General features: G+C 43.9%; 1 protein-coding gene across 1 annotated transcript in view; it reads left to right on the forward strand.

The window, feature by feature from the left end:
- Positions 1 to 7,908: 7,908 nt before the first annotated feature.
- Positions 7,909 to 15,531, forward strand: part of BMPER (BMP binding endothelial regulator) — a 147,181-nt gene continuing 139,558 nt past the window's right edge. The window contains exons 1-2 of the mRNA XM_030969852.1: positions 7,909 to 8,279; positions 9,082 to 9,167. Of these exons, the coding sequence (XP_030825712.1) occupies positions 8,165 to 8,279; positions 9,082 to 9,167 (201 nt within the window). The 5' untranslated portion in view covers positions 7,909 to 8,164. The remainder of the gene's footprint in view (positions 8,280 to 9,081; positions 9,168 to 15,531) is intronic.

The raw sequence follows: 15,531 nt of genomic DNA on the forward strand, positions 1-15,531 counted from the left end.
AGGTCTGTTGCCAGTTGGAATGTGAAGGATAACTAAATGGGGTGGAGCGTCCTCAGTAGATTCTGGACCATGATCGTGTATCCTCAAGCCACAGGTGTGGCTGGCTGGCTGCACAGCACTCACTGCTGGGTAATCCAACACAAAGTGAACCTTGAACACAAGGGAACCCTGATGCTGCAGTCACCCCACTTGTGAATGGAGTTCTCTTGGCTTCCTATGGGCACCTGCTGCCAAAAGTGCCTGCAGGAGAAGACCTTCTGCCCATGATGGGATTATTCACACTGACCTCATTGGGACTACTCTAATGTGTGAATATTTCCAGGGAAAAAAGTCTAAATTGTGTGGTCTATTAGCATGGTGAGCAGTTTCCAAAATACTTTCAGCAGCATTATTTTCTCTCTTTAATACTAGCGGTCTTATTTATTATCTGACTTCCATACTAATACAAGCTACCCTACAGCCATATAGACTGACTTCAATTTAATCCAAACATAAGAATAATGAGGATAATTAGATCAATATTAGAATAAAATATAGCAATATTAAAACTGATTAGAATTTTAAGTAAAGAGGTAAAGAGGCAGCTCAATGTTGTTTTTCAAGTTAGCTGAATTAAAACCCCAGAACCCTAAGCCACAAATTCTGTTCTGTCTGAAAATAGTTTATCACCAAACAACCTCTCAGAAGATGTTTTCCATCTTCTGCCAACTTTAGACTTCAGAGTCTAGGTTTAAAGATACCTAAAATAAATAGTGTATACCACATGTAAATACATATTTAAAATTCTGCGAAGCCTTAAAACTGTTGATTAATTGTTTTCTTTGGTCACAAGTAATTCAGCTGCCTCTCCTGGGTTTAACCTGCTAATATATACAAGACATGTGACTGATACTTTCCCAAAGTAAATACTATTCCCTGTCTCTGTTCACCTCATGCTTCTAAATGATGTATTTGGAGGTATGCTACTGTTAGAAAACTCAGGGATTTGGCAAAAACTCCCTGCAGATTTGTGTAATGACACCAAAAGCCCACCTCTGGCACATTTAATGTTGCTCTCATCTCTTGAAAGAGCCTTAGCTAGTTGAGAGGCAGGTAGATGAATTACACTGCCTTCTGGAAGTACATTTTTTTCTCTTGCCCCAGTGGCTCTGTGTTTTCTTTTTAGTGAAGGTCTGAGATTAATCTGACCTGGGAAAATCAGTAGCAAAATGAAATGCATTTTCAATGAATTTCTGCTTTGTTGCTAGTATACTTTGTTATTTCTGCCTTTTCGTGTGTTTGTACGTGCATCTACTTGATTTAAGCGTAGGCAGAATATCCAGAGTTTAATTAAGCCAGTAAGAGTGGTGGGCAGCTCAGTTATTAAATCTTGCAGTATTGCTTCTTTAATAATGGTCATGTTACTCATTATGAAGCTGCATAACTTGCAGAAATTTTGGCAGATCAGTGCAGGATTGCCCCAGTTTGCTCAGGTGCATTATTTGGACATATCCTGATTGATGGGGCTTTACAAGGCTGCTTATGATTGTTGGATCATTGCTTTCTGTATGTGTGGTGCAGTCAGTCAGCAGGACCGATCGGGTATTTTTGTTTCATTGAGTCTGCTTCACTTCAGTCAGAAGCCAAGAAGGAAGGGTAAGGAACTGTATACAACATTACCTGCTGTAATGATATATAGCCAATATACTGAAGGTAAAAGGTAATCAGTAAATTGATTAGGCTTTGTATTTGGAAAATGACAATAAATAGGGGTTCTTTGTAAAACTCTTTTGTTTCTGGATAAAATAGAGTGTGTCGCAGGGACAGCAAAAGCGAATGTCCTGTACAGGCAAAGCCAGAAGAGTTAAAAGAAAAGCCACATTCCGAGAATAAACCAAGAGAGCACTTCGCTGGTGTAGGTGGGATCAAGACATGGTGGCACACGGATTCTCTCGCTCGCTCCGAGCGGACCCGTGGCTCGGCATCATCCTGGGAGCGGCCGCGGCTCATCCCGCCCTGCGCTCGGCGCTCCCAACCGCGCCACCTGGCGGCGGCGGCGCGCAAAGCGCCCGGCCCGCCCCGCCGCGCTTCCTTCCCGCGGGCGGCTGGAAACTCAGCGAGCTCCTCTGCCTCGCTTGGCTGCGAATCAGGGCACCCGGGGGAAGGAGAGCAGCCTCCGAGTCCGTGCGTTTCGTTCCTCAAACCTCACTGCTGAGTTTATAAGCTTTTGGTTATCGTTCAAAAGAAAAAACAGTCCTGGAAGTAATTCTGCTGTGAAGGAGACAAGCAGCAATAGGAATGGACTCATGGGGTACAGTATCAGTAGGTGAAGTGATGCTTTTACAGCATGCATATCATGGAGACTTGTCTCTTAGCAAAAATGAAAGCCTTTGCATTTCTGTGCCGGGTAGAGGCAGCTGCTTCTCAACTAGATCCTGTCTGGAAGGAACAGTCTACTGTCACAATAAGCATATTTTGTCTTTTGCAGGGTCAAGCAGCGGGATAAAGAACTTAGTACTTAGAACTTAGTAAAGAACCTAGTACAGACAGGGTCCATCCTCATCTGCAATCAATCAGTTAATCAATCAATCTTCCATTTTTTAAAAATTTCTTGAGTACTCCTTGTTTGCTACACTCATCAGGCAGAACAGGCAGGCAAAATGCAGGGTTTGGTTTGTCTCACAAATTGGAAACAAAGCAGTACTCCATGTATGCCACTCTTCATGTGATTTCATTAACTCTTATCCTTTATCAGACACAGCAGATGTTCAAGGGTAAATGTAACAAAAACCTATATAACTCACATAAAATAATTTTTATTATCTCTGGAAGGCAAGCTATTTACAGCAACGAAATAACAGAAAGGAGTACCAGCATACACTGCTTTACTCTGTTTGCTTGGCCTGCGGCCTCTGGAACAGCTTCTGCTGGGAGTTCCATCATTGGGATGGCCCCAGCCTTTCTGCTGTAATTTACTTCTTTTGTTGTTGTTTTAGCATATTTGATATGGACTATTTCAGCAGTGTATTGTCTCCATATTGGAGCCATATTTTCTGCTGCACACAAGCATTTTTCAGTTCGAGGTACGGCTGGTGCTTGTATCCAGTTTAGTTTATGCTGTTTGGTTAGTTTGCTTTTCCATGAATACAAATGATGAGGATAATTTTGAATGCTTTTGCAATCAGAAGCTCCCTTTTGTAAGGTTTTTTTTTTTGAGTTCTTAGAAAATGTAATTTAAACAATAGAAGTATGTAAGTATGACTGTGCCAGGACATTTTATGTTAATAAACTTTTAAAATGCTGCTCATTATCTTTATCTTGCCACAAATAAATTAAATGCTTTGCATGTTCCAGGGGTTTATGGAAAACTGTCAAAATTATGAGTTGTTTGATAAAATTTATAAACATTTATGCAAGTAAGTCTCACTGTAAATTTTAGATACTTCTTGTTCTTTGCTTTTATTTAAAGACTTTGACCATATGTGATTTTTAATCCTGTTACAGTTTTAAAACCTGTTGGTGTGGTCTCCAGACCTTGCTGGCATCCATTTAAGTTTCCTGAATATTTTGCAGAAGGGGAGCTTTGTCAGGAGCACCTCTTTGACATAATCAGGCCACTCTCGAGGTTTATTAACATCATCTCCTAGAGGAGAAGTGGCGTGCAAGAAATACTGTATGTCCACACTGGCACACACTCTTAACTTTAAAACAGGATTAAGCTGAAATGAATGAACATGCAAAGACTACAGCCCACTCAGAACTGAGGAATGAAACTGCAAACTCCCAGCTGCTCTCCTGCAGGAAAGTGCCATGTCTTCATCACAATCCTATGAGTTACTACTGAGCTTCTCAATTGCTGTGTGCTGATGCACCATAATAGTAAAACACTTTCCCAAATTATAGGTCTTTCTGCAAGAATTTTTAGGGCTGCAGCTTATCACACCCACGCCTCCAACTACAGCAAATGTGTTCACCCTGACCTTTGTTTTGATGGTGTAAGTTACTGGATGGAGAGTTCCTTATCTTTTGCAAGTTGTTAATAACAATAGAAATGTGTAAGCTTGATCAGATATGCAAACCACCCTCACTACCCTGTAAATGCATAGTTCTTTAGCAAGCCAGAACTGGAAGCAGCAACTTGTGCCAATCTACAGAGCCTTCAGGACAGCGTATATCTGGGTCATATTTTCTTCTTTATTCTAAGAGTCTCATAATCACAAAGAAACTGTATTAGAATAACGTATAACAACATAAAAGTAATAAAAGCAGGGACACCTGCAGTGTTGATGTACATGCAGCATGTTTATTGCACTCTTTCTTGCATGATAGGGAAACTCTCGGACAACCTATGCCCAAGACCTAGAAAAGTGACTTCCCAAAAGAAAAAAAAAAAGAAAAAAGAAAATACATGCTAATTCTAATGACTCATGGCTGCCTTCTGCCACTTCTGGAAGAATTCCCTAGCCCATGAAGAATGGGCTTCCTAGCGATTTTGACTTGCAAAAAAATCATGAAGAGACATGTGAATGTGATCACTGTCTTCTTCACTGTTGCTGTTGTTAACCATAAAGCTTTGTTTTTCTTTTAGGGTGGGTGCTGGGTGACCATGACATTCTTTTATGGCTGACCACTGGGAAAGCATCCCTGGAGAAGGAGCTGAGCTCTGCACAAAGTGGTAATTGTGAACAGCTACTGCTCCATCAGCTGGAAGAGCCAAGGCTAACCACTAAATAGAACTAATGAACGTATCCTTTCAATAACAGCTGATACCATGCAATGCTTATACAAAAGAGGTAAGTGGTCTGATGACATGACTGCTGTTTTAACTGCTGCCATAGCACAAAATCTCTGTATGTATCTGATAGCAGGACACCGTTTTTCAGTGTGACCCTCTGATTTTGCTAAAATGACCGCAGCTTTGAAGGTTGCTTGGAAAAATAGATACCTCTTTAAACAGGGATACAAAAGGAAAAAAAAAATAACCAACCCACCTTGAAACCTAAGACAACATTACAATGAAAAAGGATGCTGATCCCTGATAAGGCAGGCTTGGCAGAATGGGTAAGGGAGAGATAAAAAGCCAAGACAACCCTGTAACACTTAGTGGGTGAAACCAAGGTGGGGGAGGATTAAGATGGCATATTTCCCTCCCAGGCTGGGTTTTACTTCATGAGAGATTTAAATGAGTGATCTTCCCCTGTGATATGTCATCATTGTCAATATCAAGGAAGCAACAAAGGTTGATGCTAAGGATGAGCATCTCTCTCATCTCCCCTCTTCCCCGATGACAGAGGAGATAGGGAACGAGGGAGACTCGGAGGCAGCACCAGTCCTCAGCAGGCTCTTCCACTGGACAGCAATAGGCAGTGAGGTGTGGAGTAGCCATGGCACAGGGACACCTAAAGTCCCTTTTCAGGATGTGCTCCAAGCAAGGAAGATGAGCAAATTCCTCTCCTCAGCACTGCTGCCGCAACAGAAGATGCATGGAGTGAGCTCACCCCATGGACAATGCTTTCATCCTGAACAAGTTCAGAGGTAAGTTTCAGGCCTAATCAGTGCGTGGAAGGTGCTTTAGTGATGATGACAATGGTTTCTTTCCACGGAAAAAGGAAAATCACGTCACAAATCTGTACATATGGCTTTGTGACTGCTCTGCTTTAGTATGATTTCATGAAGTATTTGTCTTAAGTGAATGAATTATGGCAAGGATTGAGTGCGATGCTCAGTTGTTGTCACCTTCTGTCTTCATTTTGTAAAGAACTTTCCTCTTTGCATTTTCCAGACTATTTTAGCATGTTCCCTGCTGTTACTTGTATGCCTGGATTGTTATTTGATGCCCTCATTGTGATTTGTATGTTTCTCACACCGGGTGATGTTAATATTTAATGAATTTTAGACCAGCATAAAGAGAAGATTCGATGCATTTGATAATATAAGTACTCTCCTGTGGTAGTTGTCACTTAAGAAATTATCAGTGTAGATTTATTTTTCCTATGGCTGTTGCTTTAGAAAGGCTGTGGCTGCACTGTAATTAGAAAAGGGAACTGTAACCACTGATTACAGATAGAGAAGTAAGAAAAAGCCAGTTTACCAGACGATTCAGTACATCTTTCCAATGGAAAAAACATCTGGATATGTGAAAATCTCTTCTGGAGAAGTGTGTAATAATATGTACCTCTACAGGCTTATCTTTGTTTAAAATGCATGGAAATATAAAAATGATATTTCCCAGAAAAAAAAAATATTTCCAGGTTACATGCATTGTACTTATATACCGAGTTTATAATGTATTCTACACAGCGTGGAGAAAGTTTTGGACCTCACTTGTATTTTTAGGGAATATAAAACCCTTATAATAGCATCTAAATTATTCTATGTTCCTATGCAGCTTCAACCTGTATAGATTGAGGTTGGAAGAAAAAAGTAGGTTTCCCTTCCTCAGGGAGAGGGGTTTTGATAGTGGTGTCCAGAAGGTGATCGGTATCAGTTTTCTGCAGTCCCTCCCATAGTCGCAATTTCAGCTGTTTTAGGACTTTTGCTTTCTACCCTAAAGGTAGGTGACAAGTTGTGTTGTAAGTGAGGTGTACGTATCTTGCTTTTTAGAGCAAAGGTGTAGACTTTCAGAGGTCTTGGCTTTTGGGTTTTACTCTCAAAATGAACTTGCAAATCAACTCGTCTTGGAAAGTAAAATGTATTTGAAGCAGTCCTGTATACACCAGCCTACTATGCACCTGATTTTCCACTATTTGTAAGCATTTTGGAAATCACAGCTCACATGCAGCGCCCAAAGAAATAAAATCAGAACGAGTAGAAATATGAAAGCATTTTTCAGCTTGCTGTCAGACCAGTAAATTTCAGACAGTGTTCATTTCCCCAAGTGAAACATCACAGTTTGAAAGAAATCGATTTGTAAAGCAGGCTCGGGAAGGTCTGTCATAGAAGAGTCTCCTGCCACACTCTCCCCGAGTGTCATCCCGTCCAGACCCCGCGCCTACTTGTGCGCGCAAACGCTGGGTGTCGGGGATGTCTGTCGCTGACACTGCCCGTGTTTGCACCTGGGACAGCAAAGCGTGGTCCTGCAAGTGGCAAGTGTTACGGAGAGGCTGCAAGGGTTTCACCGGGGAGCGACGGGCCGAGGGACGCGCTCGGCGGGCCGGGCTCGGGGAGGGACAGCGCGGCCCGGGAGCTGCCCCCGGCTGCTCCCCAGCCCCTCGGCCGAGCCCACACCGTGCCGAGCTCCGGGCGCCCCGAGGGGGGCAGGCAGCCCCGGAGCCGGGCGGGGAGGGCCCGAGGAGCCCTTCGGGGAGCGGCCGGCTCCGGGGAGCGGCGGCTGTGGGAGAGCGGCGGCCCCGGCCGGGCGGGCAGCCGGGGAGCGGAGCCACTCCGCGAAGCTCCCGGCGGACAGCCTCCGACCCCTCGCTCCCTCCCTTCCTTCCTTCTTTCCCTCCTTCCCTCTCGCCGCTCGCTGGCGGCTGGCAAAACCTGCCCGCAGCACCAAGGGCGCTGGCACCAGCCGGGGACGAGCCCGCCGGAGGCCGCCGGAGCCGCCGCGCTGTGCCCAGGTACCCCGGCCCTGTCCGAGGATCCGCGTTTCCTCCCCTGCTACTCCTCTTCTACCTTTTCCTCCTCTTCTTCTTTCCTCCTCTTCTCCTCGATCCTCTCTCTCCCTTTCCCCCCGCCCTCCCGCAGAGCGGCCGCGGGCGCAGCCCCCCGACGCCGCTGCCGGGCCGGGAGGTGCTCGGCGGGGCCGGGGAGGGAGTGGCCGGGCATCTCCCGGCAGGGAAACGGGGTCTGGGGCTGGCAGCCTGTCTGTGCGTGTGTGCGCCGGGGGGGAGGGAGGCATGGGGGCCGGGGGGTGCCGGAGGAGGGACTATGGGGAGAGGAAGGTATAAGAAGGGATGCGGGCAAGGGAGGGGGGTGATGGAAAGAGGGGGTGCGGGGCCGAGGGGCAGGCGCTGACAGCTGCTTTCCCCGCACCCGCAGTCCCCTCCCCCGGTGCCGCCGTGGGGTGGGACTCCCCGGCGGGCCGCGGTCTCCCGTCCTGCTCCCCACCCCCCCGCCGCTGCCCGGCGCCGGGGGTCGGTGCTGGGCCGGGCGTGCCGGGGGTGGGCGGGCTCCGCCGCCCGACGGCGCGTCCCGGACGCTGCCCCGCAGCCGGCGGGTGGGCAGCGGCACCCTCGGGACGATGCCGCGGCTCGGCGGGGGCTGGCCGGCGGCCCCGCGCCTCTCCCCGGCCTCCGCCGCCGTCCTGCTGGGCGTCCTGTGCCTGCCCGGGGCGCCGGCCTCCTCCCTGCTCACAGGTACGGCGGGCGCGGGCGGCGCGGGCCCACCTGCGCCGGGTGGCATTGCGCGGGAAGGGCGGCCCGAGGTGCGCCCGCGTGGGCTGGGGCAGGTGAGCGCAGCGACCGTGCCTCTCTGCCTCCCAAAGAAGGTTTTCTTGTTGCTTTTCTTCCCCCGCCCCATTCTGCCCGTTTCCCCTCGAGGGTTTTATCTTCCTGGGATCTGGGGCACGGAGTGAAACGCAGAATCAAATTCTAGCGCAGGCGAGGAGCCATTAGACTTTGAGGAGTGATTCCAGCATGACAGAATACCGACTAATCAGCATTAGGGGCGTAAAGGCTTTCCTAATTTGATTCCGTTTGACAGTCAGCCTGCTAATTTTGACTCATTTGCCAAGTGGTTGCCGTGCATTAAAAGGATGCTCGGTTTAGGGCTTGTGCTGGTCCAGGTTCTCAGAGTGCAATGGACAGCTTTCTGCTGATTTCAGTGAGCTCTGGATCTATCGTTATAGACGTATCCTGCTTTGCATGGAGTACTCGTTATTCTCCACACGTCATCTGAGAGAAGAAAAAGCGTCCTTCTTTGCTATAACTGGGGCACAAAGAAAGTCTAGGTTTGTGCAGCAATAAAAGGCCACTCATTTCCCTGCTCTCTTTAGAATCTTGCAGAAATGCTGAACTGATTAAATTGGGCAAATTACTAAAGGGTTTAAAATCTAGGAATGGAGCTAGGGTTAAACATGAGTGTGATGAGGATAGTTTCCAAAACTGTCAGGGTGAAATGAAATATGCTAGTATTTTAAAATTTTTATTTCTATTTCAGGATCGGTTGCAAAATGTGAAAATGAAGGGGAAATTTTGCAGATACCTTTTATCACAGACAACCCTTGTATAATGTGTGTTTGCCTGGTAAGTGTGTATTTCAGCTAGTAAGAACATCCAGACGTGTACTAAATGTAACTGCACAGAGAGGGGAATGTTTCAGATAATCAAATCTTGGGTGACTCTGTTGCCTTTATGTAACACAAGGTTATCTCAGAGCTGAGCTAATTGAAAGTAACCCAATACATGATCTGGCAATCATTTCTTTGACTTTAAAACCCGGGCACAAAGTTGTACATTACTTTATTTCAGGACATTGTGAAACCATGTTTACCATGTGAATTTGTGGGGAGAACTTTCACAGAGCTGGGGGTGCACCCAGAAGTCTTAGCTTGTAGCTCAGCAAAAAGAAGGAAAGGTAAGGCTTGGAAACGCTGCTGCTATGAGTTCCCAGCTGGTTCCTATCATAATCCCAGTGGGTGAGGAGCTCCACAAGGGTCCAAGGTGAAGGCAGCAACGTGACTGTATGTGCTGTAAAAGCATGACAGTGAAAGGACAAGTGATGCTTTTGTCAGAGCGCTTTGCCTGCTGTGCTGGGAGTGCAGTGGTTAATGGTGTTGTTAGCTGATGCACATTTTGGGGAGAAACATTCTGCTTCCTTGTCGTTCTGTTTCAGAGTTAAGCATTTTTGGGAGCAGTTCAGTTGGACAAGCCAAGGCCTAGGAGTTATTGTAAAACAGTCATTCTAAATAAAACCTCCTATGATATTTTTAAATAAAAGCCATAAACCTTAATTTACTGTTGAATGCAAAGAAAAGTATAGGCTAGAAAGCCCTATGTTTTACATTTTGGAATTTACAGAGTAGCTGAATGTACAGAACGTGTTCTACTTTAGGACTGAAATATCAGTACACCTTCTCCCCCTAATAATATTTCTATTATTATTATTGTAAGTCTATAAAAGATGTAAATAATTGTTTCAGACTACCTTTTAGAAGGCAATTTTGGCAACTGTAGGATCAAGATCATCTTGAACCCCTCGAGGTTGATATCTGTCACTGCACTGAGTTCAGTAGATTTTAGGTGAGATAATTGATAACTTTTTAGGTAATATTGATAAAGAATACCTTATTGATTTCTTCTGAGCAGAGTCAGGTGGGAAAAAGAGGAGCATGGGATGTGGCAAGTAAAGAAATCAAAGGAAAAACAAAAAGAGAGACGAAGCTGTGTTTTATCATGGATCACCTTCCCAAATATGTCTGCCACCACTTTTGCTAATGGAAGCTGGTGTTAACCAGTGAGGAAGCAATTTATCTGTGAAAGAGCAGAAGTTCAGTCTTGGGCATCAGGGCAATAATGCATGAGGGTAAAACACTTGTATTTATAGATCTCTCTAGACCTTGGCTTTATTAAATCAATGAGCACCCTTTTAGTGTGCGAGCATGAAGAACTGCAAAAAGCATTGGATGTAAGAACTCTAAATCCCTGTGGTTTGCAGGGCTTACTTTAGTGAAATGGCAGCTGAGGGCATTTGGCTCCTTTCTGTGCCAGGAGAACACTATGTTTTATTAAGCACACAGATGCCTAGTGAGTTACTGCAGTTACCTGCCCTGGCTGCACTCAGTTTTATTTCTGCCAAAGGATAAATGCAATCTCTGTTTCTTGAGTTGGAAGCTGGGAGACTTGGTAGAGGAGATGGAAACCAGTCTGGAGATACTGGCTTTAGTGCTGTGTGACATCCAAAGCATTGACTTATTGGACTGCCCCTTGCTGAAATCTTTGTTTAGGCCTGCCACAAGGGAAAAGATCAATTTTAAGAGGTCTAGGGAAAGAGGAAACAAAAGAAAAAATGGGGTGATTTGTGACCAGGAGGGAATAGAAAACCAGATTGCCTTACATTCAACTAGAAATATTGATTGTTTAATAACAATTCAGTGAGGAACTTTTTCTGGAAGAGTGATCATACTCTTCAAGGGCAAACCTGATGGGAATTCATACTGTAAGAAGTGAGCAATTAAAAAGAGAGCTTGATCAGCTGTTACGGAAAGGAAGCAATTGCTGCTTAGGAGATGACAGAAAATTCAACAGAGGGCACCTATATTAAAAACACCAGTAAAGAGAGTCACTGGAATTGCAGATTGGATTATGGCATGTCTTCCTTAGTGGTGATGCATTTCCATGACCACAGGCTGCCATAAATAAAAACACAAGTTATGGAAATCTGAACAGCTCTGGGATGAAGAGGAATACCTAAATAACTCTGGAGGCCCCATCCCTGGCAGTGCCCAAGGCCAGGTCCTGAACAACCTGATCTAATGGGTGGCATCCCTGTCCATGGTGAGGGGTTTGGAACTAGGTGATCTAGGGGGTCCCTCTAATCCAAACCATTCTATGATTCTATCAACCCCCTTCCAGGACTTTGCCCATCTCACAAATTGGAGGACACAGAACTGAAATGCACGAACTGTATTATCACGTGTTTGACAGAACTTTGCAGACTGTCCTGTGGAGCATATGGGTACATCCTAGTAAGAGAGAATGAGAGGCAGCACAAGCAAAATGATTTCTGGCTTTCTCTTAACAGGCTAAATAATTTTGGGGGGTAAAGTAACCAGTAGTGCTCTAGGAGCAAATGTGGTAAACACTGGAAGCTCATGGATAATGAGTAAGTTGCAATAATGAAATGAAAACTGCAAAGAGCAATTACAAAATCAATTCTTTTTACACCACTGGAAAGTCTTGCCAGGAAGACCAATACCAAAAGTTTTCTTTTCTCATTGATTAGCAGAGACAGGGTGGACTCATTTTCATGGTAGGAACGTGAGCAAAAACAAAGCAGATAGAGCACAGACTGCTGTCTGTGGACACCTCTTTGGTGGAAGCTTCTATCTCTTGTTTTAGAATTTTATTGTTAACGCAAACTCCTGAACCTTGAATACGAGAGGGACGTTGGTGAGGATGTCCTAGAGATAGCCAAGTTTAGCTACCAAACCAGATTTGCTCATTCTTGAGCACTTGCTCTAACACGTGGAAAGAGAAGTTGAGGTAATAGAGAAGTTCACATAGAGGGTCACATGCTGTAGGTTTCATATATGGTGTGTAGTAAGCCATTCACTTCTGAAATATAGGTAATGCTTTCTAAAAGAAAAGGCACTGCACCCACAGTGAGCTCTGCTTTGGATGTCCCTGCTTTTCAAAATGAAATGTGTTTGAGTGCGTGGAACAGCTCTGATGCTGGCTTTTAATATAAGGAAACAGGTAAGAGTAAGGGTGTGTAGGTGTGTGTGTATGTAAACACTGTAATGCTCTGCATGCAAAAACTACCAGCTGAATAAGCCTCTATGGGTAAAGTCTCGAGTTCCCACATTCATAATTTATATGACTCTACTAAATGGTCTTAATAATGCCATAAAAATGGTAATTTTTAATACCTCTAAGACAATAGTTTCAATGTGAACTTTCACAATTACCACACTTTAGCAATGGCCTAAGCATGAGTGAATTTGATCTCCAAAGAACTTGTCATTATTATAGCTGAGTGCAACAAATGGCCATTTTATTTTTGTGCTTTTAGAGAAAAACATCAAAGTCAAAGAACAGAATGTGGTTTATCCACAAGGAATTTCTTGTAGGACTGATGAAAGCTCAGGTCTCCTAACTCCTGGTCTAATGGTTTGACTACAAAGACATTGCTTTTTACTTCATGCACTTCCACTTTACAAGTGGATGTGGGTGACACAGTCGCCATCTGAACTTACTCGTTTTCTTTTGTGTCTCTCTGGCAACAGGCGGGCTGCACAGATGCCAGGTTTTTGGTGTGTCTGTTCTCCTGAGCTTCTTCTGAGGCGTGAATGGGCATAAGACAAATTAAAGCTGTCTTCATGATCCATAGGTTTGGGGAATTATGCTTTACGACTTGCTGTTGCTGTCTGCAAAATGCTGTTAGAGCCAGAGTGCTTTGGTGCTCTGCCCACTTCCACTCTGAATGTCTTGTGGCTCTGCATCTCCTTGGAGAAGCACTGCCTCTGGAAATAAAACATCCTACCTTGTTTTCCACAGGATCTGAGATAGTGGGAAAGGGCAAAGAAGGCTGAAGGCAACTGAAAGTACCTGCTTTCAAATGCTTTCACCTCATATACTGTTAAACACAGACATTGGAGAAAGTACTTAGAGCTGATGGGTAGAACAGGTACAGAGAAGTTGCACTGGAAAATTATTTTTCTGATTGTGCCATGGCTGAGCAACCCATTGCAACTGTGTTTATAGCTAAAGACTTTCCTGATGAAAGGGTGGGAAGTGCTGCACCAAGTCGGGTATCAGATGAAGGTAAACACTGAAAGGAAATGCTGGAAGTGATGGGCAGTAAGTTAACCAACCCTATGAAGAAAAATTGTCCAAAAAAGGGAAACTTATTTCAGATAATGGTGTGGCCCCTGACAGTACAAAAACCATTGGAGAACACACGATTGTGACATTATGTCATGCTTAATGGTCAACAGTAAAAATGTCTTAAGTCTTCTTGCCTTCTGAAAATCAAAGCAGTGAAACTGTGGGTTATGAAGATGAGTGAAAAAAATTTGCGTTTTAGGGAACTAGTCTGAATAGGTAATGATGATTATAGGTAACAAATACATAATCTTGATGGTATTCATAATGGAGTTATATTGATTCACTTTGAGAAATTGATTCCAGTTATTAAATGCTTGAAGACTGCAAGTGATTATAGCTACACTACCTATTGCAAAAATTTTCTTCTAAAATTTTCCTCCCACATCTGTGGAAAAATGATTTCTTTTTTAAATCCATAGGAAAGCTTCGCACATTTTTGCAGTTTGAGAACCCCAAATATGTTGTGTATGACAATTTCAGATCTTTTTCCGTTATATGTGTAAGTTTTGGGCTGAAGGTAGTAGAGGCATAAGTAAATTTCTGTTAGTAGAACCAAACAAGGCTTCATAAATATAAAAGCCTAGCACATTTTGGTAAGTTTGGGACTTTTTGTATATTGAGGATTTTGAAATGTTGGGGGGAAAATGCTATTAACAGACTATTAAGGGAATTTTTGATTAGATTTCCTTTATTTGACTGTCACCATTTAAAACAGGCATGGAATATTTAAATTCAGATCTGGTGCAAGTACGGTAAATGATGAAATTCAGCAGAGTTTTTGTTGGTACAGCTTTTTGGCTGGAAGGTATCTAGCACTCAAAATAGAAGTAGGCTCACAACTGATATTATGGCATTTGCTTTCAAGAAATACGTGCTTCAACATACACGTGGAAAAGACATAAAAATGCTGCAGTCCATCGGAAATAGGTGAAATGAGAACCTGTGCATAATTATAGGGTGAGAATGTAAAAAAACCACAGAATTAACTTAGCCCCAGTTAAAGTTCTGAGTGCTGAGTTTTTGAAGGTGAGATGAGCTCAGCAGTGACAACGATGACAGGTGGTGGTGCCAGCAGTGGTGTGGAGAGCCGTGTCATTTCGTGCTCGTTTGTCATCATCTCAATGGACCCTGAGCACCTCGCCAGAAGCAAGCAGGGATCCAAGAATAATGTATCCATTGGCCAGTGGTGTGTGTAATTTCAAAATGAACATACCAAAAATGCCAGCTGAAAGGGACAGGGTGGAAGTGAGGAACTGCAAGGAAATAGATAAGTGTACCTCAGCTAATGCTGGCCTTGCCATTGCAAGGGTGTCTAGAATTTTTTTGAAGAGAATGAATTATTTGAATTTTTGTATGGTTTTTGTGGGGAAAAAAGTCTTTTATTATCTTTTATTCCCCAAACTAGTTTAGAACAAAGTGAGTTGTGTCAAGAAATAGCTGATAAAAGCCAGTAGTAATCTTGACAAACCACATCTAAACCAGAGCCGTTTTCCCCACCTTTTCTCCTCCCCCCTTCCCTCATGCTTGTGCCTCAACCTTACCATTTGCACCTGAGGAGTGGTAATCATATGTTTCAACCTTTTATCACCTAAATCCGAACCAGAAGGAAATAAATGTGAGCCAGAAAGGATAACCAAGTGTTGGAAATCTGAGAAAAGTTTGGAGACAGGAGCTCAGGAAACTAGAAATCAGAGCTTTTGATTGCCATAAGTTTTATTCAGCATGAAACATCATTCTGTAGTTTAAATTTCCTCTTTTAAATCCAAATGAGCAGTGTAGAATTTGACCTTTGCTCATAAAAAATGATGTTAAATTTGTCATTATAAGACCTAGTGTTCTGCCTAGCTTGAACTAGTAAATTGGTGAAACCAAGTGCAACCAAACCAAAAAACCGAAGAAATAACTTTGACATTTGTTGTCCCCTGCATGCACACACCTCCAGCCAAAAAGAAGCCCAATCCTAAAAACCATGTCTTCATTGCAGACTAAAGCAAAACAGCTACTAGATGTGCTTGGGTTCTTTACCTATAGCAGAGCTGATTTCTGTGGCACAGTGCACAAG

This window comes from Camarhynchus parvulus, chromosome 2, assembly GCF_901933205.1.
Source record: "Camarhynchus parvulus chromosome 2, STF_HiC, whole genome shotgun sequence".
Lineage (NCBI taxonomy): Eukaryota > Metazoa > Chordata > Aves > Passeriformes > Thraupidae > Camarhynchus > Camarhynchus parvulus.